This window comes from Gymnoscopelus braueri (genome assembly GCF_963280865.1).
Source record: "Gymnoscopelus braueri genome assembly, chromosome: 20".
Taxonomy (NCBI): Eukaryota; Metazoa; Chordata; class Actinopteri; order Myctophiformes; family Myctophidae; genus Gymnoscopelus; species Gymnoscopelus braueri.
In genome coordinates, this window is record NC_137622.1 from 29,165,689 (window position 1) to 29,193,375 (window position 27,687).

At 43.9% G+C, this 27,687-nt stretch overlaps 1 protein-coding gene across 1 annotated transcript in view; it reads right to left on the bottom strand.

The window, feature by feature from the left end:
* fat4 (FAT atypical cadherin 4) overlaps positions 1-27,687 on the bottom strand; it is a 109,096-nt gene that overhangs the window by 13,849 nt on the left and 67,560 nt on the right. Inside the window, exons 7-12 of the mRNA XM_080415474.1 lie at positions 26,434-26,608; positions 12,364-12,544; positions 9,523-9,773; positions 3,746-8,095; positions 2,062-2,166; positions 893-1,200 (exon numbers count right to left, since the gene is read on the bottom strand). Coding sequence (XP_080271600.1) covers positions 893-1,200; positions 2,062-2,166; positions 3,746-8,095; positions 9,523-9,773; positions 12,364-12,544; positions 26,434-26,608 — 5,370 coding nt within the window. The remainder of the gene's footprint in view (positions 1-892; positions 1,201-2,061; positions 2,167-3,745; positions 8,096-9,522; positions 9,774-12,363; positions 12,545-26,433; positions 26,609-27,687) is intronic.

The window sequence follows — 27,687 nt, forward strand, 5'->3', positions numbered from 1 at the left end:
TATGCATTCTTCAAATCTTCAGCATGGTCAACGTCCCTAATATTCCTTCCCATCCGCATACCTTTACTTTTTGAAGAGCAGCACAGGGGCAGCGTCACAGTCATCAACGCGTGCTGTATTCCTTTCCAACCAATCACTCTGCACTATCTCCAAACGGACAATTTAATGATTTTACCAGTTTCCTATGGAACCCCAGTGCACAGTGGGAAATGACAGATTTGAAGTCCAGAAGGAGAGTTCGTTCTAGAGGGTTTGACAGGGCCCGGTCAGACTTTTCTCTCTCTGTGCAAGCCCCCCCCCCTCCTCCTCCTCTCTCTCTCTCTCTCTTACTCCATCCTTCTCTCTCTCTGCTTCTCTTTCTCACATCCTTTCTCTTTCACTCTTCTTTTCCTCTCTCTTGCTCTCTCTCTCTCTCTCTCTCTCTCTCTCCCTCCTCGCCACGGCAGAGCTGGCACAGAGAAGCCTCTTATTCAGAGTACAAGAGACAGACTCTCAGCTTTCAGAGAGCTGTTTTGGACCCTGATACTATAAATCACAACAAGCAGTAAAATATAATTACAAACCATGAAAACCTCAAACAGAGCCACCCGCGGTTTTGAGAGTTTAATTATGATCTGATGGTGCAAAAAAGAATACAAGGCCGAAATTTGGACAAAGCTCTCCAGCTATAAAAAAAAAACTAGCAGCTATTGGAAGACTAGTCGGCCATACAGGCCTGCTCCATGTGGAGCAGCAAATTTTCCTCAATGTTACTGTAAAAACCATTAGGCCCTTCCATGAAATATAGTATTCCCACCCAGGCATTTACAAATTAAAACAATTAAACCAACCACTTTCCAACCGAGTCGTTGGAACCATCCAAACAACAACTAAAATACAGCATTATTCTTACCATTCCGGCCCTCCTGGCGATGACCGTGTGGAACTGTCCGTTTGAGACCTTTATCATGGTCATGAGTTTATAAGTCCCGCTTCCCAGGTTAAAGGAGAAGCGCATCCGTCCCTCGAAGATCTCCAGGGCCAGAAACTCTGCCTTGTCTCCGGTCTGGTTGTCATGGTTGTACATGAGCAGCGCGTTGCTCTGGAGCGTGGCGAACTTGATGTAGATGTAGTTGTTGTTGGGATCCAGGGAGGGGAACTCCATGTATGACAGCTCCTCAAAGCCGTAGCTGTTGAGCTCACAGTGCTTGCCGAACACCCCTGAGGAGGAACGAATATGAGAGTGAGACAAGGAAGGAGAAGGACAGGAGGGCTGTGAATGACTTACCACACACAGCAGCATGGTGGAGCATATTCCGTAAACACTATATCAGTGGTTCTCAACCTTTTCAGGCCGCGACCCCCTTAAATAATCATATTTGAACTGGGGACCCCCAAAATAATTATATTTGAACTGGGGACCCCCCATCCTGACAAGCACATGGAATTGTAGGAGTTGAGGCATTACATTTAGTTTGACTCAGTGCCCACAGATAAATATTGTGAAAATAGCAGATCTACAAGCTCACAACGCCTCAGCTATTTTCACAATTTTTGCCTCTTTCTTATATTATTTGACAATTTGGCCAATGTTTGACCAGTTTTTATAGTGTAGTATAGTTTATAGTATAATTTAAATAAAAGTCCTTAAATTGTCACTTTACTGTCATCTGGGGACCCCACCAAAATTCCCCACTGCACTATATAGACATTTTTACAGTAGTCATGAAGGAGAAATATTAAAATGGCTGAGTCATTAATGCCTTTTTTTAAATCATGACCGAAATAAATAAACTAACAAACTAACTAACCTTAACTATAGCTGGTGTCATGTGAAGTCAAGTTTTGAGGACAAGCAGGCTTATTTTCAAATCGATTCAAGATATTTCATGTTCCGTAGTCATGAAACCACATACAAATATGACAATCAACCAAAGTGAAGTTACAGGTTTACAGCAGTGATAAAATGGGGACACAAAACCAAATGACAACATCAATGAACATTGTTTTACTAGAGAAAACATCAACCAGTTTTCAGATTTGGTCGTAAAAAAAAAGCCTCCATTTCTGACAATTACTCACCAAATGCACAGTGACAATAATATCCATCCACCCGATTCTGACAGGACCCGCCATTAAAACATGGGTTACACTCACAGTGATTGATGATGGAATCACACGTTTTGCCTGGGTTCACAAAACAACACAAATTAAAACAGATGAGGTGGCAGGCGACATAGGAAAAACACCATGAGGAACATGGGTCATGCTCTGAGGGGAATTTCCCCACAGCCCTAGACACGAAGGCCTTTCATCACCTCAGCCTTAGAAAAAACACACTGTACATATATGCATCTCAACACATCATTTAATCCAGGATTGAGTCTTAAAATCATATTTTTTTGAGTGGAAAAAATATGGCAACAAGGTGAGATAAGTTTCTTCTTTTCAGCCTCATTTGAGGTGATGATACCATGTGGTAATCAGAAAGCTTTTTTTCCCTTCTTTTTTCAAGATGTACCTCTTGCAGAGGTCCAAGATGTACAGTACCTCAGTTTTTACTTTTTTTTTAACAGTTTTTTACCTTAGTTTTTGTTTTGTTTTGTTTTTTACTCAATACCAGATTAAATGGCTTTTGAATATGAGCATTTTTGCTATGTAAAAAACACAAAATAAAAAACAGCTCAAATGTACGTGTATGTGAAATCCTGTCATTCTCACATGATTCATGAGGTGTTAACGCTGACATACAGACATATAATGATAAGGACTGTGGCACTATGGACAGTTATAGACAGAACTGTAACAGTTTCACATGGTACAAAAAGACTGGAGTAGGTACTAGGTATTGTGGGCTCTAAATCTAGGGACAAGTAGCTTTAATGGAGACAAATTTCGTTGCCAAAACCGGGCAGGAAAAACAGGAAGCTCATAGTTCAAATTGGGGGCATGAAAACTACTGTAAGTCAATAGGTACAATTCTTCAGTTGCCTCGTTTGTCTTGATGAAATCCCAAAGGTTTATGGTCATTTTTCATCGTTGTAATAAAAGCGGACAGTAATGACTTGGACTTGAAGCAAATCGCCTGTTAGGGGTTCCATTTCTGAAATGTCTTTGGCTGACCAAACAGGCAGGAATCAAATGACTGCTTCTCGTGATACCTAAAATACCGCCTTATTAAGAGTAATATTACAGTACATATATCACATGGAGTGATTTAACTCCAAGCATTCCATACCTATAAGTGTAATTCATTTATACTACCGCTCATTTAGTAAATGATTCAATACGTGGCCAAATAAGTAAACCCTTGAGAAAGAAACCCGTCTGTATGCAGTCAAATAATAAAAGGTTGCTGTGTGTGGTCAAAATTGCATGCAGCGTGTATAGAGGCATACTAAGAAATGTGATACTAGTGAACTGTGGAGTAGAGTCTATGTTAAGGCCCTGCCTAGGGTTAGCTCTGTATCATCGTTTTTATTAAAGTAAACAGGGCAAGCTGATCGCATCACAGCTGATACCCCCCGACTAGTAATCCTAAAACCAAACTGTGTTTGGCAGCTATGCTGGTATGCTCAGGTTACGACACCTCTGGCAAATGCTTAGAGGCAAATATTTACTTTGGATGAATAACAGTCGTAATACTGCGTGTGTGTGTGTGTGTGTGTGTGTGTGTGTGTGTGTGTGTGTGTGTCCATATGCTTTAGAGTCTAACATCTATGGCTGCTCAAATGTATAACATGTAAAAGGGATTGGTATACAGTACCTGAAAATCCTGATTTGCAGAGGCAGTTGAAGCCACCAGGGTAGTTCTGGCAGAGCGCCCCATTCTTGCAGGGGTTGGACAGGCATTCGTTGATATCCCTCTCACAGGCCATCCCTGTGAAACCCTCAGGACAAGTGCACGAGAACCCCCCCACCAAATTATGGCAAGTCCCGCCGTTGTGGCAGGGTGAAGGCAGGCACTCATCAATGTCTGTCTCGCACAGAGCTCCAGCGTATCCTGGCCTGCAGCTGCATGCGTAAGGCTGCAGGGGATGGTTAGAAACCAGGATCACAGGGACACTTTCTTCAGTCTTCATATCCGGCCCAACACTGAGACGCCTTTTGCAGCTACCTCCATTCTGGCATGGGTTACGTGTGCAGGGATCGTGGTCCACTGCGTCTATGTGCACTCCGCTCTGTCTGTGTAAAATGTCTTTGATGCTCTGGAAGAATGTTGCCACGCCACTGGGGCTGACATACTGTCCGTGGCCCCGCTTCACTGCCACCGTCAAGAACGTCTGGTTGTTTGACTCGAACGCTCCGTACAGCAGCACTCCCGTTCCCATGCCTGCTAGCTGAGAGTTGGCGATGCGTAAGAAACTGAGGTAGTGATCGGTGAGGAAGCTCTGTACGCTCTGGGACTGGAGCCGGATGAGTATGCTGTTGTCCACCGTGGCATTTGTGTACCCCAGGAAGAAGACTCGGGCCGTGTTGCTGACCGAGCCATGGACACCATCGCTGCTGCGGATGGTCAGTTCGAAGGTTCCATCCGTGGAGCGAGCCTTGGAGTTGAGGTTGCACGTGCCTGTTGGGATGCTGAACAGGCCGGAGGAGGGAGGAATTAGGGAGCAGTGGAACCTGTCCTGGCTGTCAGGGTCTTGGGGTTTCACAACCCCTAGGGAACCTCCGGGGAACATGTTCCCAAAATAATGGACAAAGATCTCCATGGACCTCGGCTCTGACGGGTTGTCGTTCTCGTCATTGATCTTGACATGAACCATTCCTGTGGAAGACATTTGAGGAACGCCAGAGTCCTTGATTACTACAGAGAGGTAGAAGTCACTAATCTGTTCCCTGTCAATCTCTCGGCTGGTGGTCAACACTCCGGATGAACTGAGGCTGAAGTAGCTGTTAGAGGAGCCAGTGTTGAGGAGGCTATATGTGAACGGACCCTGATTGGGTGGGAGATCCGGGTCAGATGCCGTCAGAGTTGTGACCGCAGTTCCCGCCCTCTGGTTCTCCATTACCTCGGCAAGGGCAGTTGTCAAAGTTGGACCGTTATCGTTGATGTCTTCAAGATTCACGATTAATGTAGCGCTACCAGTAGCTGATGGTGAGCCAGTGTCCACAGCGAGGATAGTTAGATTATATACAGGTATTGTCTCTCTGTCTAGCTCTGCAGCGACAGACACTTGGCCAGTTTGGGGGTTGATTGTGAAAACATTTTTGTCCGACTCAGGAGCGATGGAGTATGAGAATCTGCTCCAGCTTGGGACAGAGTCAGAGTCTTCAGCACTCACAAAGGTGACGAGAGCACCGGCAGAGAGGCCCTCGCTGATCTGAACATCATACAGCTCTTGTGTAAAGACAGGAGGGTCGTTGGCATCAAGTATTGTGATGTTCACAAACACCTCATCAATATCCGCACCTCGGATGCTTCCTGCGTTCTTGGCCAGCACCTTCAGAGAAATCTTTTCCTCTTTCTCACGGTCAAGAGTACCTGTGACATAAATCTGGCCTGTTTTTCTATTGATGCCGAAGCCCTTCTTTCTACTCTTCCCAAAAATGAGGTAGTAAACCACTCCGTCATCTCCCTGGTCCCGGTCACTGGCGAACACCTCCCCGACCACTGTGCCTCTTGGAGCGGCTTCAGACGTTTCAAAGTAGTACTGTTTAGAGACAAAACGAGGCACATATTCATTGGCTCCTTTCAGCTGTATGTTGACATTGGCGAAGCTGCAGCGCTCCTCGTCTGGAACATTGAAGGCCTTTACTGTCAAATGGTAAACCTGCTTTGCCTCGTAATCCAAGAACCCCTGTGTGGTAATGATGCCGGTGTTTGGATCAATACCAAAGAGATCGCTGTCTGACGACTGAATCACGTAGGCCATGACTGCATTCGCCCCTGAATCACGGTCAGTGGCATTCATTTTAACAACAGTGGTGCCACTGGGAACGTTCTCCTGCACAAGTGGGAAATACTCGTCAGGATCAAACACAGGTGGGTTGTCGTTAACATCCGTCACATGAATTGTTACCGTGACGTAGCTGGTCTTTGCAATCCAACCCCCGTCTGTAGCTGAAACTCTAATCTCATGTCGTTGTTTCTCCTCAAAGTCAAGTGGATGAGCAAGGGATAATACTCCAGTTTTGCTATTGACTACAAACAGTCCCTTGTCATTGCCTGAGGTGATGTTGTATGTGATAAGGCCATTCATTTCTTTATCCTTGTCTCTGGCAGAGAGGGTCCTTATTGCCGTTCCCACAGCAAGGCTTTCGGGCACTGTCGCCGTGATTTGGCTTTGGGAGAACTCAGGGGTGTGGTGATTCTCTTCTGTCACTGCCACTCGTACTTGCGTTCGTGCTGACAATGGAGGGTTGCCTTTGTCTCGAGCGATAACCTCAAAGAGGAAAACCTTATTCATGTCAGAGGTAAGAGGGGAGGCGACAATCACCCACCCACTCTGTTTATCCAGTTTGAATTTGCTAGAGCTGTTCCCTCCTGATATGATGTACTCCACTGCCGAATTTAGGCCAAAGTCTTTCTCGTCATGCGCTACCACCCTGATAAGTTTTGTGCCCACCTTGACACTTTTAGTGACAGGTGTGAAATATTTTGGCGACTCAAACTTGGGAGGATTATCATTGCTATCCACAATGTTTATAATTACTGTGCTCTCACTCATCAGGGGTTTGTTTCCACGGTCAGAGGCAGTGACAATGAAGCTGTGGCGATTGATGTTCATGCTACCAGCGCCTGTCGAGTTCTGATACTTCAGCTGCTGCTTCACAAATATTTCTCCAGTACTTGAGTTGATTCTGAAATACTCCGCCTGGGATCGTATGAAATAGAATAATTTTCCGTTGAAGCCCTCATCTGGGTCTGTGGCAGCTACCTGAGTGACCAGAGAGCCCACCTCAGTGAGTTCAGGGTAATCCAGGTAGTAGGATGGACGACTGAACCTGGGGGTGTTGTCATTGATGTCCGTTATGAATATGGTGACGTCTGTGCTAACGGTCCAGCCGGAATCGTGGGCAGACACTTTGGCAATGTAATGATCAGTGTCTTCTCTATTAAGAGGCCTGCTGATAGTTATGTCTCCTGTGTTTGGATTAATATTAAATGGAAGGCTAGGATCTGTGATTGAATATCGGCTGACAGCATTGGCACCCGAGTCCTCATCTGTGGTAGTGACTCTGGTGACTGTGTAGCCCACAGGAGCATTTTCCGGTACTGTGGCGCTAAAGATTTTGGAAAACCTGGGGGCGTTGTCGTTTACATCCAGTACACTGATCAGGACTTTGACCACTGTGCTTTTGGGCGAGGAGCCCCTATCAGTGGCTTTGACTTTCAAAGCATACTGTGCCACCTTCTCCCGGTCCAGAGGCCTGGTGGTTCGGATTTCACCAGTGGCCCGATTGACGCTGAAGCTGTTCTCCTTGTTTCCGTCCACGATGGCGTACTCCAGCTGTCCATTAGGCCCACTGTCCTGATCCACAGCGGAGACCATCAGCACCCGCTGTGGAGAAAGGTTCTCGAGTATCTCAGCATGAAATGGCTCCTTGTCAAACACCGGGTGATTATCGTTCACATCCAGCACGGTTATTTCCATTTTCTCGTAAGAGGAGTAAGGCGGGAACCCTTGGTCCCTGGCCTCAACCCAGAGCACATACTTTTGAATGTGTTCGTAATCCAGTGGGTGCTTGATGGACAGCTCTCCTGTCAGCTGGTCAACATGAAAGGCGTTGTCCAGGTTGCCGCTGGCGATGTAGTAGGACAGCGACCCGCCCCTCGTTGAGGACCCAGTCACTGTTGTAACAATGGTGTTTGTGGGCTGGCTTTCAGGAAACGTGAAGGTATGATCCCTCACTTTGATAATGGGGAAATCTCCCCCGGTAACAAAGCGAACTGTCACGGTGGTTGTATCCGTTTTGGGATTGACGCCGCCGTCTTTCACTCTGACGGTGAGGGTGACCTCCGAGCTTCCCATCAGCTTTTCGTTGGCTGTGATGGCGCCTCTGACCGGGTCGATCTTGAACCTCTCAGAGTTGCGTCCCACCAGGGAGTAGTGCAGCTGGGCATTGGAACCTGCATCCTCGTCAGTCACAGTAACAGCAAACACCAAGGAACCTAAAACGATAAAAGGCAATCATAAGAATAAATCAATGAGTGCAAATGTGTTTTTATGTCCAATTGTTTTGTGTGCAAAAAGTATGCATACATTATACATCATTGTGAAAATACATGCAGTATACATCAGTATACAAATAATGTAACTGGAGAAAAACTAAATCTCCATAAATGGGTGAGAGTCTGCATTATGCCTCAACATAAGTACATGGCAATAAATGGCAAAACGTCCAAAGACTCTTTCTATTATCCATTTACGAAAAAAGATCAAGGTCTTATTCTATTTAATTTTAATCAATGCATTGATTTTCAAGGCCTGTGTGAGCCCTTTTTGAACAACATCAAAAGGGCCTTTATTTATATGCAAAACAGTATGAATATGAACATGGACAATCAAAATACCAAAAGACAACAGAAGCTCTGTTCTGGTGGTATTTTGATTGTTTTGTTTATTGTCTGTTTTGTTTTGAGTTCTAACATGATTAAGCAAGTGAAAATGTCTGCATGCACTCCCATGCAGACAATAAAGTTTGAGATTTTTACGGCACGATGCCAAAGGGGCCAAACGTCTAGACCAGGGTTGGTCTGTATCTCTGTATTTGGGTTGACCAATAAATCTGAGATGTATTGATTTAGATGTGCTTTGACCACTGGCATACGCATGGAGTATATTGTTCAGTTTTCCAAAATTTGACCTGATTATTAGTGGGTATACTTGGAGATAAGGGGATTAACTAACAGGGGCAACGCCCAAAGCCCAAATCCCCTCTACACCACAAATCTTTGGCAAAAATAGTCGATCTAAAACAAGCTCACATTGCATCGTGATGCTAGTGTTCAAGCGGTTAATTGATTGGCAGGTTTCCAATTGTCTAATAGTGCTTTATATGGGCTCAAGGCTATACACACAACACTAGAGAGAACACCAGCAGAGAAAGAAAGCTGGCTCAATGGTGCAAAAATAAAGGACTTTGATTTTAACACATGGCAAGTAGCAGACCCAAGGCTTGGCTACACGTAGGCTATATAGACTTGGTGCACCGATATGTATGTGTGTGGTCAATAAAGCGCAGAAGCTTTTATTACAAAACTGTATAATCAATTGTGTTGGCAAGAACCCACAGCAGCACTCAACGACCAATCGGCAGGCGGGGACTTACAAATGCATGGCAGTTCTTATGCAGTTTTCTCCTTTCTCCAGTGGGCTGGTATATAAATCTGACTTTTTAGTTACCACAAATCTAAGCTGTTTTATAAGCATTTCTGCGACGGGCTATTATCTGTATTGGCAGTTACGGTAAGCCTCGATACTGCACATAGTTTGGGGAGTATGGACTAGTATTGCAATAATAGCAAAACATAAAAAGTGAGTGGATCACAGCCTCCGGAAAAACATAAAGGAGAAGTGTGTCCAGTGGAGCACCGACCTGCTGAAGTGGAGGCGGAGATGTGAGTGACGTAGGGGTGGTGGTGGAAGCGGGGAGGGTTGTCATTGATGTCGGTCACTGTCACGGACACGGTGGCAGAGCTGGACATGGCCTGGGGCAGCCCTCCATCTGTTGCCACCACCAGCAGCTGGTAATTGGCTCTGGCTTCACGGTCGAGCAGAGAGCTGGTGATGATCTGCCCTGTTGCTGGGTTAATGGAGAACTGACCATTCCCTCCAGTCAGACTGTAGCTGTATGGGGAAAAAAGTGTAATCAAACTCAGGTCCAGTTTACTAAGTCTAGAGGTTTTAATTGCTTAAGCCATATATATATTTCTTTGTATGACAAATCTACATCAGAACGTCGCGTCGAGATTTTCTAAATTTGCCCAAAACAGGGATGCCAGGGTTTTTGTGGTTAAAACTAATTTTTGAATTGTGATATTATCAAACATAAATATCTAACATATCAGTATGTATTTAATTCAATCCGACCAGAAGCAGGGACCAAACATATCCCCACCGGTGATAAAAATGAATGACCAGAAGCAAAAAGGCACATATTTTCCCCCCATCCAGCCCAGCAAATCGAACCCTGGCGTAATGGATAGTCATGTATACACATCCACTGGTGTCCCATGTCTAAAAAGATTCCTGATTACATGGCTAAAGTGAAATACTGTAGAGTGATACTCTGTTCACAGAGCTCGAGGCTTAATGAAGAAATACATTAAACCCAATTTTAGCAGCAAAACAAATTGTATCTATAGGGGTTTGTGTGCAACAAAAGCCAGCTACAATCCACAAACAATTGTATAATTGAACTTGAAAGGATGGGAACGCTGACGATACGAGAGACCCTAAGGTAATTTACTGTAAAATATGACAAATGTTCTAGATGCCTGTGTGGTTCCAAATCACATGTTTTGTTTGGGAAACAACACAAAAACACGCAGTAAATAAGATTAATTAATTCAAGTTAGTCTTAGAGCCATTACCAAAGTAGTAATAATACCACAACCTACAGTTATGGTCACCTACTGTACCACTATATAGATGCTGTACTTTTAGATGAGGGATAGAATTGTTCATGCTCTTGGTCAGTAGTGTCACCACATGTCCTATAGAGGGCACTGTATCAGGCTTTAAAACAATGAATCAGATTTAACAGAAACACATGCAGTCATATACTGTAAGATCATGCATGAGAGTGGTCCCCATTCAGTACACAGATTTGCATCTTCTTCAAAGTCTGTTTTTTTAACCGATTTTTGATGCGGCCACCTTCTATGAAATCTATGAAAAGTAATCATTCTTTCTTCTGCCTTTCTGATCTTCCTCAGCTCACAGAGGAGTCATGTGGTTCAAGTTGCTGCTCTCTCTCTGCTTATACGTCTAGTACTGGAGACACCCCAGAATTCTTTATGACCAGAGGGCCATACTTTTTTGGTTTCCAACGAGGATCGGGTTTCACTCAATATCTCTGAACTTCTCCAACGTGTCCCAGATGCAAACGTAAAACGACACATACATGTACACACACCAGCATCTATTTTGAAAAGGACTCTTGCTAAATCACCCCATCCCCCATCTCAGAAATGGAAGGACAAAGCACAGAACAAAGTGCAAACATAGACTGGGCACAGGCTCATTTGGACAACAACAACTCTAAAACACTGTCCACAACACGGCCCCTTGTGGTTCATACACGGCTGGTCCCGCAACAAGTTAAAGTTTAGGGTCTAAAATGTAACGGGGTTGTGAGAATCGAAACTAATAATGGACGGGCAAGCGGTTCTGGTCTCTATTAAGGGCCTCGAACCCCCCCCCCCCCCCCCGAGCCCCCCCAGGACCCCCGATGGGCACTACACGTACTGTCATAGACAATTAACATCCTCATTACCATGTTTTGGGAAAGTAGAACATGCTGCGATACCCCCAACATGTACCCAGTGGGGTTACCGGGTAAAAAGGAGGGATTGTGTCTGAATCAACGTCCGGCTTGAGAGAGAGCATCCAGAATCTCTCACAGACCCCCCTCTTCCATGGAGGTTGGAGGAGGGCAAGGGAGGGGCAGAGTGCAAAAAAAGCTGTCATACAGCTGGAGTATTACAGCCCGAACAATGGATTTGCAAAAAAGCATAAAAAAGAAACAAAACAACAACTCCTGGCATCAATTGCTAACTTGGCCTGGCATATGTCACAAAATCAGGAAATGATGTGTCGGATGCGTCATGGAGAGTGTAAGACAAACGGCAACAACAAAGCCTCAGTCTTGTACAGACTGTCCAGACACTTTGCACTTCTCAATCAAGCAGATCGGCATCTCCATAATATATTTAAACTTTTAATGTTTTTTTTGTAAACTTAATGCCCGTTCAAGAGTGTCGCACAAAGGTAGTAAAAATAGCAGATCTACAAGCTTTGATATTTTCACTATTTTATTTCATTTTGTTTTATAATTTAAAAAAAGGAACGACATAAAAGGTTTCCGCCCAACAGCAACGAAATCTAAACTTGACCTGCATGTACTACCAAATCACACAAGTTGCTGGCACTGCAAAATAAATTAATCACTAACCGTTAAACAGCTTTGAAGAGCCATGGACATAAACTCAAAGACAAACAGGAGAAAATAAACAGGCTAAGAAGTAAAAATGATGAGGGCTGTGCATGTGCACGCGCAAGAGTGTGCGTTCACAGTACTGTATTTGTGGGTGTATGCACTTGTACTGTGTGTGAGGAAGCAAACTCATACTACGGCAGGGGCAACGGAAGGGCATCCATTCAGGAAGAGAGAATTATTATGGAAAAGGCTCCAGGACTCTAACCACGTCTGTACCTTATGACTCCGTTGAGACCCACATCGGCGTCGGAGCTGTTGACCAACAGGACGTCTGTCCCCGTAGGAGCATCCTCGGCAATGGTGGTGTGGAACGAGGAAGAGGTGAAGATTGGGACATTGTCATTCTCGTCGTCGACCAGAACTGTCACCGTGCCCGTTCCACTGAGCGGTGGAGAACCTGGAGATGAAAGAAAAAGAATAATATAAGGGAGGGGAGGGGAGGTGAAAATGAGGTAAGGTACTGCAAGCTAACTTAGTACAAGTATGAAAAACTACTTGCTCACACTACTTATGCCACAGGGAGATGGCAAAAGGCAACCAGCACACTTGTATCCTTACCTATACTTCATTGTGTGACCAAGACGCTCAACGGAATTCAAATTAACAAAATGTATGATTTTCAACTTAAAATATGTGGTGCGGTGTTGAAGGGCACGGTCGCACAATGAATTGTATGAATTAGCCGTAAGTCTTCTTGTGTTTTTTGGACAATGGCTGGCGATGATTTATTGGTGTTTTTTTTTTTTTTATAGTCTTGTCATTTGCATTTCGTCCCATACTGAAGCAATTCATCCTGGTGGAGCGAGGGCTCAACCACAATTTTCCTGTTGCTTTTTTTTTTTTATTCCAGCAAATGTCTCTGGCCGCTGGTGTTGGTTTCCATAGGGCTGCACTGCCACATCAACACACATCAGCACACAACACATCAAAAGGGGCTCAATATCTCTGAAACACAATCTCTTCAGCGTCCTTCCTGGGGTCTTTGGACACACATAGATTTAATCTCCATGGCAATGGATCTATTTTAGAGCGAGCGGCAGCGAGCGAGTTAGTCTGTGGAATCTGAGAAAACAGAAAATGCTATTTTCAGCGAAAATCTAACCGTTTTTCTCCTCAAGCGAGTGACGAAACGGGGCTCATGGGGCCCTGAGGCACGGATTTAAATCAATAGCAGATGAAAGTGAGCCGCAATGCAGAAAAACCTGAAGAAAGAAAAAAGGACTCAGACATCTGCCTTGTGCTGGTGTTGCCCTCCATAATGCTTCCTTAAATGGCATGCTTAAAGGCCTGATCCATAATTCTAACATAAACACAAGATCCGTGCTTACTGAAAGTCACAACATGGGACTGGTGGACAACTTTTACGATATTGGATGTATTGTGAAATGGTTTACTGCTACTGGTAGTTGTGTTGTTTATAGAATAGAGGGCACCTGAAGTTTGAGTCGGGATGAGATCTGAAAGCTGAGATTTAATTTTTTTCTTCTTGTCCTTTTTTTCCTTTTCTTTTTTTTACCAAGTCTGTCAATCATTACTCAAAATGAATCAAATCATCTGTAAATCTTCCTCCATACACACTGTAGCTTTAGCAAATAAACCAATACACTCAAAACAAAATCCTGGAGTGGTGCTGTAATATAAACTCTGAGTTTGTGTCTCTGTGTATTCAGCTGTTAATAACATCAGATGCTTGAAGTGCAGCTTGCATACAGCGGGGGCTGGAATTAATAAGGAATAATAGAAAACATTTGGAGGGTGGCCACCAATAATCTCTCTTAACGTGAAGCCATGCGAAATCAAAGCAGTCAAGGATCTCAGGGGAGGAAAATTAGAAGAGGTGAGGGGGGGTCAGGGGATGGTGGTGGCGGTGTGTGTGTGTGTGTGTGTGTGTGTGTGTGTGTGTGTGTGTGTGTGTGTGTGTGTGTGTGTGTGTGTGTGTGTGTGTGTGTGTGTGTGTGTGTGTGTGTGTGTGTGTGTGTGTGTGTGTGTGTGTGTGTGTGTGTGTGTGTGTGTGTGTGTGTGTGTGTGTGTGTGTGTGTGTGTGTGTGTGTGTGTGTGTGTGTGTGTGTGTGTGTGTGTGTGTGTGTGTGTGTGTGTGTGTGTGTGTGTGTATGTGTGTGTGTGTGGGTGTCATTTAATACTGGGATGTATCAGGAAGAGCTGGTCAACTTTCCCTAAAGACCTATCATCAAGGTGCCCTTTGTGACCATATCGTGACTTATTTCCTAGTGAAACTAGGGCTGGGCGTTTTTCAGCCAATCACACACTGCCCGAATCACAGTTATGTTACTGCATTGCATATTTCTCACCTCAAACGTTTTCAGATACATATTGTAGCATACTGTTTAAGTCTAAAATGAGAACGTTTGTAATGCTCTGAGCTGTCATCTTGAATTAGAACAGTGTGGCACCGCCCCCTATTAGTATCTCCACCATCTAACCATGCATTACATTTTTGATTGACAGAAAGTAGCTAAGATTGGACTTTTATGGGTTTTTGACATACAAATACACAAAATGTGAAACTTTCCCCCTTTTTTCTACCATTATTACCACGGATGCTCTATAAGTATGAAAAACATATTTTTCATTTCAGCTTTTCTTTAGGCAAGGAACTTAACCCACCAACCAATGCAGTGAAGCTGTTCACTGGCTGGCTGTGGTTGAACTAGTGAGGTTAGAGATGTAAAATAGTAAAAATACCATACTGTAGGTAATTTTGAACATGATGCAAGATGTTGCTGACAACTGATTGTCTTCCATTGAAATGATTGTGACTCAAATATGTTATTGTATAATAAATGTCAGAAATATCTTGAAAATAATAATAAAAGATGATAAAGTAAAATAGAAAACATGTAATTTCAGTGGGACCTGATTTTCAGTGAAGTTTATCATAAATCCAGGTGCTCTAATCAAAATAGTGTTTGCTAACACACGCGTGGTTTGGGCCATATGCGTAAACACAACTGCATTCCAGCAACAAAATAAATTATACAAAAAGAGAGAAACGTAAACAAGCTTCATCCCAAAAGTACGGAACCCATTGACCATACAACACTAATCTTTAGCTGACACATTACCAGAATGAGTCACACACTCTGCTACTCTGCTACTCTGCTGTCTTGTTGACTTTCATAAGATGCTATGTTTATAACCAAATATAGGCAAAGTTTAATTTAGAGGTGATTATGTATCCAAGTTCACAAATATTTGTGATCATGGGGATATAAATTACGAGCAAAGTGGCACAAGATACAAGTGACGCAAGCGCAACCTTTTATAAATGTATAGTCAAAGTATTTAAGGCATTAAAGAAGTGCTTCGAGCGCAATGCATTAATCATTGTGGTTTGTAATTAAGGTGGCATGTAGACTTTTTGTCATCCTAAGCAGTAATTATGCAATTAAAATGATCGCCACATGTGGCCAAGTGCCCAATTCAGTGTATTGAATGGTTTGCTTAATGAAGTTCACACTGTTAGCAACACAGGTGGGCGATCGTCTGTCTGCACAATTCCACAGTGACACACAATCAAGTTTGCAATGTGATTGGGCTGACGACATGAGTCATCATTTGGAAGGAAGTTGCTATGGATGGCAACAGATTAATGTTGCCTGTTGCTCTTTGACTGATCCTTTTAACTGAGGTGTGCTCCGTGTCACTTTAAGTTAGTGGTTCTCAAAGTGGGGTCCGGGGACCCCAGTTAAGCATCAAAATCATAAACATCTACATATATAGGATCTACAAGCTCACAAAGTGTCATGACGTGATGTGTTGTGAGCTTGTAGATCTGCTAAAAAAATATTGAAGCAATGTGAAACAATTATTTTTGAAACATTTTAACAACACAAATCTCTTATGGGGGTTGTTGGCACAAAATATCTTCAGATGGGGGTCCGTGGCCAAATGCATATTAATTTGGGGGGCGTTGACATGAAAAAGTTTGAGAATCACTGCTTTAAGTTATCCGGCAATGAGCCACTGTTTCTAGGCAAAATTTGACAGTGAACAACTCCTTTAAGACTGTTGTTGATCAAAGATGTTCTATACAGGCTGAAGCTGTTGGGACTGATAAGTGGCTCTAGGAAATGGCTTTGTCTACAGAAGCCATTAGCTTCTATCGAGAGAGTGAGAGGCTGAGAAAATATTTGTATTTAAATACAGAGCCAAGCAGTATATTTTTCCTGAAATCGAGCTGCCCTCTGTTAGTGTGTTGCAGCCATTGCATTTTGGCTGTTGCATTTCAATCACATTGTTCCTACACTAACAACGGAAGCAAGCCAAGCAACAGGGGTGTGTGTGTGTGTGTGTGTGTGTGTGTGTGTGTGTGTGTGTGTGTGTGTGTGTGTGTGTGTGTGTGTGTGTGTGTGTGTACGTGTGTGTGTGTGTGTGCGCATGCATGCACATGCACGCCGCTCTCCTTCCAGGCGTTACGCTTCGGTACAGGATGTGATGTCACAACCTGTTTACCAGCTCCAGAGAACAGACAGCATCAGCCTCCTCTACCTACCGACCGCTTAGTTGTGCACTTGTGTGACCTTTGACCTGCAATACCAAGCACCCCCTGTCACTGAACAAATCAGGGATGGTCTCTGAGGCGCAGGACACTCTTACCCTGGCTAATCCCCAGTAAGCGCGGCACAAGGCCACCCCACCCCCATGCCCAAACACTAAACCCCTCTCAAATGCACACAAACCCCCCCAACATGCCTCAGTCCAGCTCTGAACCTGTGCTGAACTCAGTGGTTGCTGACAGCCATTGGGGGGGGGGTGTTCAAACGGGGCATTTTTCACATCTTTCTGGGTGTATCGCTTCTCACAGCATCTCACGCAGACACACACACCTCGGCACTGCCACGCGGGACGTGCCTTCTTAGTCTCCCAGGGATCACTGATATCGCATAACCCCTGGCAGCTGTTTTCTCTCCCAACCTTCTGTCCAGTGTGTAAATAGTTCAGATCTATCTTGTTACATTCTGCTGGCTGACAGATATAGTCATCAGGGAACACTATATCTCGGCAGGTATGCAAATATATGTAAATTGCCGTTGTCAGACATAGTTAAGTCTAGGGTGAGACGTTCCATGGATGTGATGGATGGCACTAAATAACTCTAGATAAGTCGATGTGCACCCATGTGCCATGTCTGCCCTGGCTTAAGCCTGAATTATATTTGGTTGCACACCAGTGCCGCTCACTGAAAATAGCAGATCTACAAGCGATAGCAATCTGTTGCGTCACAACATGTTGTAAGCTGGTAGATCTGCTATTTTCGGTGCCCGACATGATGCGCAACCCAAGTATAACTCAGGCTTTAGGCATCCTCCCCTTTCTAACAACTGGAGTACCTGTAAATGACAGCAACAGTGGCTGACAATCAAACGCCTTGTGTGAAGCCAGGTCTTTTTTTTTTTGAACGGGTGACCGAACCACAGCGGAATGCTCTCACAGCTCTGCTAAAAAAATATCAGCATCTCCTTTAAACGGTCTTTACTGGAATCTGGCTAAGCCAAAGGAGGGTGTCTGGGTCAATGACTCAGATGAGTGGAGGGGTGGAGAATGTCACCTCTTGTGTGTCAATGCTCAAGACAGGGTACAGGGGGAAGGTATGGTGAGAAAGGTTCTGTCTGGGTTTGGCAGAGCCCGAAGCCGTCTGGCCCAACGCTAAGTGACAAATGACATCATTTTACCATGGAAAGAAAAGAGAGCTGGTGGAAATTTGAAGGGGGGAAGTCAGCTGCCTACCGGTGGCTGCCATGGATCGTGGTTAGAAAGCATTGTTTCCATAGGCAAACCCTGTCCCCAGTCCCTTTTCCCTTTCCCCTGTCATTCCTACTGCTGCAGTAGTTCTGTACATTTTACACTATTTTATGAGGTTGAATGAAACCACAGCCTGTTTTCCCCATTTGCATTGTCTCTGGTTAGTCCCTGAGCTATGGACCTAAGGACATTAGTCTGCAGATCAGCACATGCACATGGTCATCGTCAGCATTAATAGAGGGCATCACATGCAGTGCACAAAAACGTTCGTAGCTCATTTCGTGCAAAATAAATTCTAGTGATGTGATGTTGTTTATTATGAATATCTCATGCATGGGATAATCTCTGCGTTGTAGTTTGTTAGATAGCCAAAACAGATAAAACAATCAAGGCGCTAGCTCACCTCTGACTGAGTGCAGTACAGAACCGTGCCATTAGCCTAATCTCATTTCAGGGGTTAATCTTCGGTCACTCAGGAAAACAAACTACAACGACCCGATATGACTCCCCAGTTGATTACAGCCCCTCATCATCCGTATTTACCTCACACAGAGAATTATCAACACCATCACTCAAATCTCCAGATAAACTGTATATTTTACCGGAGAGATTTTGCTGCGTCTGGAAATTGTTTTGGAAGCAAATGCCACTCATTGCTTGCAGCACAGCACGAAGTGTTTATATTTGATCCAAATAACTTCTCGGATATTGTAGGCTACTCTAGGAAATTTGGGGAGACTGGTGACACCAGAGAATCATGCTCCTTCAATCAGTAAAGAAAAATGCTGGATCTCGTCATGGTAACATCATCATGTCTCCATCAGGAGGCCTGCCTCCAGAGAGTGAAGGGTCGTGCCTGTGTCACTGAGCTCTGTAACAGTATGGACACCATATTTGATAAGTCCAAGTTAAATCCTGGGGAAAATGCTGTCTCCAGCACGGATGGTTTGCTTTTTTCCCCCATATTTTCCAAGGGAAGACTTCAGAGCAATGGTATGCAGATAACCGTTTTGATGATGAGCCGCCACGACATGGGGATAATGTATGGAGTCACTGGCGTCATTGCACTGACTGCATTTCACACGAAGCAACTCGATACCTCAGAGCACTCAAACAGTGTGTGAGGAGCTTGCTGAATTCTCGCCACTTTAATTTGATCTTGAAAATAAAAAAAACATTTCAATACCATTTATTTAAACAGGACATTCCCGACAGACTTGAGAGTGACCAAACAGAGCCTTCTATTATATTTCTTAAATTATTCCATTAGCGCTTGGGGAAGGTGGTGAAGTGGTCATGAGAATGACATCCACGTCTCTTGGCCAATATGTAATGACACCACTTGAGCCAGGCTCTGGGAAGTTTGTTTTTGGTAAGGACCACCAAATGACTTGGGGACCCTGAATACCCCCTCCCCCCGCAAAAAAAGGTGTCCAAAATAACAAGCTTTGCGGACCCTGAGACTGAGGAAGTACAGTTGGCCATCTGTTGCCTTCGGCTCCCATCCCAAGGGCACACAGACAGTAAACCTCTCATAACCCCACCGCCCCGGAATGCATTGTCTAGCTAGCACAAACATATGGCAGAGTCCAAGCACCTTATTAGTGTACATTACCAGTGAACAAATCACATTAACCTCCCTGAAGGTTCTATGACCATACTGTACTCTCAAAACTAGAGGGGGCACAAATGCATGTGCTAATTACAGCTAAGCTATGTGTTTTTTGACCGCTGCATCTGCTGTGAGGGCACATACCACTGAGAGAACCAAGCGGGGTGCAGGGTGTGGGATGGGGGTGATTTAAAAGGAAATAGCAGCACCCACCCCCCTGAGAAATGGTGTGAGTCCGAAGTTGCTCCGGTCTAAGCCGTGCTAAGAATTAGGTTTGGGTTGTCTCTGCTAGCACAAGAGATAATCTCTTCCTTCAATATGATTGACTGATGTTTTGTCCTGCGGAGTCGGGAGCGGAATTGTGTGGCACCTCCGCTGCACGAAGAACAATACTTGATGTCGAAGGCGGGAGGGTTCATTAAACTTGAAAGTTTAGGACAGGTTGACTTAAGGGGAAAGACGGATGAATGTGTAAATTTATGAGACAGCCCATCTGTAGCCTGGAGCTTAGGGCTAAACGGTTAATTACGGTTTATGGACTGAGGCTCGATTATTGTGCTTGCTCTTAAGAGACAGCGTAAATAAAACACCATTACTAAGGGGAGGTGGAGGGGGAGGGGGTGAGAGAACTGGCCGCCGTTGGCAGTGAAAATGACATTTTTCTCCCTCTGAGAACCTGTTGCTTTGCGACAAAGCTTCTTTTAATGCCGACCCCTGTCCAGCACCCATGAATGGCCGCAGCGGAGCTGTGCACAGGGTGCGAGCAGTCCCACCACACGGTTTGCCAAACACAACAGAGTAAACAGAGGTTTTCTCACAGTTAACAAGCAAGAGAGTGAAAGGGACATCTCAACTCAAACACTCAAAAGGCACTCTGTAGTAGTAATAAGGAGGAAAAGAAAGAGTATTTAAAAAAATATGTATGGCAATCTCGCAGGCATTTGTCGAATTGGGCTCAAAATGTTGTACGAGCCGTGGTTATTTATGGAGTGCTGTATCTGAACGCTTTTGCCTAATTTATTTTCCGTATGTTATGGGATTATGGATTTGGGTGGTTTGCAGACGGATAGCAAAAGCCCATTTGCGTACAAAAACATTGTTTTCTTACTTTGGACCGAATGCTAAAAGTGATTTGACTTTTGTGCTTTTATGACAACAAAAGCACAAAATGGCACTTTTATTTGCTATGGTCGATAGCTTGGAGATCTCTGTCTACATTAGGAGGCAGTGCCAGTGGGTTCTATGGACCAATCCCAATGACTGTGTTCCAAGGTTCCGAGGTCAATCTCTGCAGATCCCTAGCTTGGAAACCTGACGCATGCTAGCAGGTCACAACCAATGGGACAACAGGCACAGAAAGGCAAAATTCTCACAGAACTTATAAACAGATATGGACAACATAACTGCAATTATGACTTGCAGAAAGTAAGGCTAGGCTTATTGCACATGCTAGCTTGCCCAGCAAATCTGTTAACTGCTTTTTAGACACAAAAGAACAACTTGTTCTGTGTAAACATTATTCTGAGATATTGTACACTGCTTTTGCGAGTGAGGTGCTTATTGCAATTAAATCAAGCCAACCAGGGTCATAAGAGAAGCTGAGTAAAAAACAGCATTAAAAACATAGTGGATCTTGCCTGGCTACCGCAAAGTACTTATCATCCAACCCACACCAGGTCTTTAAAAACCTTATTAGATACTAACGCTATTTACACAAACATTCAGTTCCAGCAATTGTTAAAGTGTGTACCAGAGAGTGGAAAGGAGAAAATAGTGGATAGGAAAAAGCTCTGCAAGACCACATTGTTACTGCCTGAGTTTTTTTTAAGAGTTGATCTAGAATGTTACAGGTCTGTTAAAGTTCATTTGAGGAACCTGATATTTTATTTGGCCGAGTCCTGTGTTGCCACTAGACTTGAGTCTGGCTGAAAACTTCAGAAACGGACCCTATTAAAGATGTATTGTGTCAAGCTTTTGGACAGTGATCTGGCAAAGTCCAACCATGCTTTTACACCACTTATCAGTGGCTTTTTCAGTACTTCATTTGCTTAACTTTGTATTTGTGTAATTTCCAAAAGTTAATGTACTCATGGCAGGCAAGGTGAGAAAGATCTCTTTTTGTCACTTGTATTATACATCTACACAGGCATAAATAACAGACCTGAGACAGATGCAACATTTTTCATCCTTGCCCAAGATGGACGGGAAGAAATTCATCACTGAAAAACAAGAAATAATAAAAAATACCTGGTAGGTATAAATAAATACCATTTGGTTCGATTACTTTGCTATCAAAGTTAAATTAACACTCAGGATTTTGCAATGTAATATCCTAAGAAAAATCATTCCTTTAAAAATAATAGTAAAATAAAATAGGGGACAGTCATTAACCATTTCTGGGCATGTCAAAATAGGCAGGGACTAGGCAGGGGGAAAAGGGAAGGGACTAAGTAAGTATAGACAGCTGGGGGACCTAGACAAATTAGTATAATGTATAATGTTTAAGTGGTTAAAATTATTTAAGAACCCCCCACAATCACCACTAACTCTCATTATACCACACACTCCCCATTCCGCCCACTCACCAGTTGAACAAGTGACCATGCATGTCCATGTCCACACAGTAGTGGTTAATTTAACTCTGCAAGTGTCAAAATGTACCCTACTGTGAATGGAGAGATGGAGATAGATGTGCTGGGTGGGGGGTGGAAAGACATGGGATTTGCAGTAATAGCCATGGGGACCGGGGATTTACTGTGCCTTCTCTATTAAAGCAAAATGAGACCAAGTGCTATGCATGTGTCAATTTAGCCCTGAAGATGCTCTCACCACACATGTAGAGCACACACACACACACACACACACACACACACACACACACACACACACACACACACACACACACACACACATGCAATGATATCAAAATATGCGCAAACATAATACACTCTCACCACAAGCCAAGCACACATGGTACACACACTCCGACGCAGACACACACACACGTGTACACGCACCCACGCACGCACGCACGCACGCACGCACGCACGCACGCACGCACGCACGCACGCACGCACGCACGCACGCACGCACACGCAAGCATGCACGCAAAGGCCATGAACTTATGCAGACAGACATATCTTTCCTCCTCGACACTTCCTATGTAGACGATTCATTCGACAGTGTCAGTGGACTCTTTTATTCTGCAATGTGCAGCACCACAGAATGTGCAATTTTCATACCACTAAGTTAATCTTAATTCAATTTTAGTCCTACGACGTGGCAACATCCGGAGGGTTAATCTAACTCTGAAAGTGTAAAAACTGACCCTTACAGGTCCACACAATGTATTCAAGTGTAGGGACACAATAGGCTACGCTGAAGAATATACATTGGAATTTGCAACCTACAAAGACCTTTCTTAGAGAGTGATTTTCTGCTTGCTGGCCCGACGCAACCTTAAGTGACCGAATGTCATACAGTACTGTACATAAAATGTGTTTTCTGAAAATGTGGTGGCCCACTTAGAACGGTTCCAGAAACACTCCCTGCTGAAAGGGTTTCACTTTGTGGCTCCCTGTTGGAGATCTCATTGTTTTATACTCTTCCATGGGGGCATAACTTAAGCGTTGCTAGGCACTGGCTTACGAAATCTGATTTGCCTACAGTTGATACCAGATGTTGCCCCTGCAATGAGACCAGCCCAGGACCCTGACGTCCTGGTATCTCTCTCTCATTCTCTCTCCCTCTTTCTCTTTCTACCTCTCTCCCCCCACCCTCTCTCTCTCTCTCTCTCTCTCTGCCCTTCTCCTTCCCTCAGAAATGGTGCCAACAACTTTCCACTGGCGGAGAATGGGGGAGAGGGGAAAAAAATGAAATATCCTAGGTCTGATCTTCCAGTTTCCCCCTCAACAAGGCTCCTTGTAAAACACCTTTATGCAGCTTGTATGTGTGCCACGTCTCAGGGCTTGGATTTTCGAATAATGACAGAAGTGTGCCAAATTCTGCCGATCGCCTGAGCCAGGAACCATTATAAGAACCAGCACCCAGTCCGCTCTTTTGTTTCCATCCATTTCGTGACAGATTTCACTCAGCAAAGCAGAATGGGTCTTGAAACTCTACTCAGGGCCCAGATTAATGAGTTTACCTTCATCGAAAAAAGCCTCAAAATGTCCCCGGAGCAGCGGAGCAGAGCGAGCACTGCTTTGCTACCGGGCGCAGGCACAACCCCACCCACCCCCAAAATGAGTGGAAGTCGTGCTATGATTCATTCACAGAATAACTCTAACAAAATGACCTTAGAGCACATCTGTCTGATCATAAGTCATGTAGCACTCAGCGTTTAAGCACAAAATTAGCTCTTGTTCTCATGGTGAAATGCTCCAGGAACGCATGCAGGCTGCTACGTATTCTGGCATATGTTCTACATGTGTGCCTGACTAAATAGTGGGTAAATAGCAAATCTTGTTTTTAAAAACTGTTACTCTAAGCAGGTAACTTTGGAGTTTGTTGACTATACTGTATCACTGTACATACTTTGATCTATCTCTCTCTCTCTCTCTCTCTCTCTCTCTCTCTCTCTCTCTCTCTCTCTCTCTCTCTCTCTCTCTCTCTCTCTATCTATCTATCTATCTGAGAGAGAGAGAGAGAGCGAGAGAGAGAGAGAGAGAGAGAGAGAGAGAGAGAGAGAGAGAGAGAGAGAGAGAGAGAGAGAGAGAGAGAGAGAGAGAGAGAAAGAGAGACAGACAGACAGAGACAGAGACAGAGACAGAGACAGAGACAGAGAGAGAGAAATATAGTGGAATGCAATATAAACAGTGGAATCTGACAGACAACATTAAGTCGTTAAGAGGAATGTCTGTGGTTCAAAAAACGCGCCTTGGTAGACAGCTGAGCATCATGTCGGCACCATCCACCTTCAAGATTTCCTGCCAGATAGAGTCTGGGAGAACCATTTCCCCCCTTGTCCTTCTCAGCCTAGGCCTCAAAAATGTGAGAAAATGCTGCAGGGTAATTTGGACTGTACTATGATTATGGGGTTTTCGATATTTTGATATTCTACCCCCAAATCCTTCTTTCTGCCTCTTGGCAAACATGTACCAAAATGTCCAATGTACATGTACCAAAATATTTTGGAATTGTTGTCAGGAGTCTAAAAATGGACTTCTTGTGAAGCAGGCACAAAGGGAATTGAATCCTAATTAGTATGTTCGCTTATTGGGCAACTTCAACCATATGGTACAAATTTCTGAGCAGCACTACGTGAAGTAACAAATCAAAATGTGACATGCAGAAGAATACGCTGTATTGCTACACAGACTTCATCGTGTGATAATTTGCTGCTGCCATTGAAAAGTTTGAGATCAATCCACCCCTTTCATTCATGCATGAACCAAGCTGTTAAACGTGTCGAGATGTGCCTACCCTCGCATCACATGAAACACATATTCATCTAGTTCAATATATCACTCGCATTTTTCATAGACAGCATCTAATTCCACAACGAAAAACAAAGAGACGCTATGTGCCGGACTGTCACAATTCTCACCAAAGTCTGTGTGCAGTCAAAAATACATAGTGTTACGGACGCCCGTCACATGGTCAGTGCAGGAATGAAACGGAACCACCCTTCGACCATGACGGCCGTGCCAGAGCGACCCATTGAAACATATACTTATGCTGGGATACCATGTGATTTGGCTGCAATGGGGATATGCATGTACTCCTTTAACTGCACATTAACCGGCCTCTGTGCAATAACAAGTTAACCTTTTATCTGGCTACGACAAGCCTCACCGCTGTATCCAAATAAACAGAGGACGCTTATTCAATCGAACCCGCTGAAAAGGACTTCTGGGGAATAAGTAAAAAAATACCCGTTATTTAGCAAGCTAAAAACTCCCGAATGTTTAGGTTATTGTGCCACACACACACACACACACACACACACACACACACACACACACACACACACACACACACACACACACACACACACACACACACACACACACACACACACACACACACACACACACACACACACACACACACACACACACACACAGTATGAAATGAAATCAAAATGTTGTTTGTTGACATTTGGTTTTTTTCCCCAGCTTGGTTTTGTTGGTTGCTTTCAGAATATGTTGAAGCTCTGCTGAAATCAAACAATGTCCAACTGATGCAATACAGACGCTTTATACAGTATGTGTAGCACTTTTGTCCCCACAAGACATGTTCTCCTTTTTACTGAAGAAAGTTACAGTAAACAACCTAAGAGTACAATAATAATAATGGATTACAATAGCAAATTTGATTTCCGCAGAACCTTTCATACATAAAAATCAATACAAAAAATCTAAAAAATACTAGTAAAATTATGTTGCAAACAATGATTGTCGACAGACAAAAGAGAAACAAAATGAGGTCAAAATCTAGTATATGGCTGGGCCGTGTATGAAACGCTAGAGGGCGAGATAGTCACGATATTATATTATCCAGGACCAGCAAAATATTCTGGTCGTAGTGTGAAATAAGTTTGGAATGAGCTGAGTGGAACCACTGTAAACACCTTCTGAGGAGGCTGAGGATGTAACTTAAGATGGCTGTGGGAGGAACTGTTCAAGATCAACGGCCAATTTGGCAACTCCAACACCCAGCTGGCCGGCCAAAGGTGAAACTTCACCAGTCAGTTACTCAGTCAGTCAGTCAGTCAGTCAGTCAGTCAGTCAGTATAACTGGTCATGTCCATGCTCACTACACTTTACAAATATCAGCATTCAAAAAAGAGCAATACAAATTGTGCTTTCTGTCACTGTGTTGCCTTTTTACATGAAAACGAAATATTTCAAAATGGCACAACAACTGCCCATGTGGGCCTTGTATGAGCACATGTGCTGTGTCCTTACCTGAGTCCGTTGCTGTGACCAGAAGGATGTATTTCCCTTGCATCTCACGGTCCAGTGTTTGGGTGAGGCTCAGCTGACCACTTGATGAAAGGCTAAAAGCGCCCTCGTCGTTGCCACCGCTGAGCATGTAGCTGAGCTGACCGTTGGTCCCCTGGTCATCATCCCTTGCAACAACCTAGCAGACACAGAATTCACAGCATTCACAAAAAAGTTTGCTTGTTTAACCTCGATTTATCCTGGGTTCGGTTTACTGAGTCTTTTAGCACTACCCTGATTCACTCACAGTTAAAATCTGTATCGGGGATTAGACTAGCATAACCACAATGTTCAGCTGCATTCCCCACAGGACCAATTTGCATTGCTCGTGGGTACGTGGTTGGTAGTAGTTGGGGGAAGGGAAATTGTTGCTCATTAACCAGATTTTCACAGTTGGTCTGAGGGTTCCAAACCAGAGATCCTCTAATCACAAGCCATGTCTGCTTCTCTAACTGTGTGGCCACTGGCTGCTCTGGAGGTTAAGAATGCTGGACACAAGCTAATAGTTTCAAAGTAAAGACTCAATGTTAAATATAAGGATGAATTTTTCTGTCCATTCACTGTGTTCATCTTGTCCGTGTTCTGAAAGCTTACGGATAACAAAAACGAGACCATAGTTCACTGTTCAATGTTCGAAGTGGGTTATAAATCTTTGTACTACAATGTTCATTAGTGAACCCTATTGTGGGCTGCCTGGCCTTTTCTATCTCACGGGCCACAGAGAACCATAGTGTTCTTGTGTAGCAAACCCACTGTTGCTGCACCCCCCCCTTTTTTTCCCCTAAAAAGATGTAATTGAGCAGAACTAATTGCAATCATATTTGATTTCTTCATATTTTTCTTATTTTTGAATTACACAAAACAAGACCACCATGCTCAGTGCTTCAGTTAAAACGATTCCATATACATCCTTGTACTTATTGGGTTAGCATCATTGCAAATCTGTTTAAACTCTTAAGTCATTAAGGTCTCTGGGCTGACATAATAACATTCTGCCTTGTTTTCACACAGGAAATAGCCGCTGTTGGGTGGAAACCTTGTATGTCCTTTTTTATTATTTAAACATTATTAAATAACATCGCAAGCTTGTAGATCAGCTATTTTCACTGCTTTTGTGTGTCTTGTATGATGAAGTGTACGAAAAACTTGTCCATAAGCACCAATGTGCTTTTACTTGACTACTGTAAATGGGGATTTTTTTTTTATCTGTATCCTCGC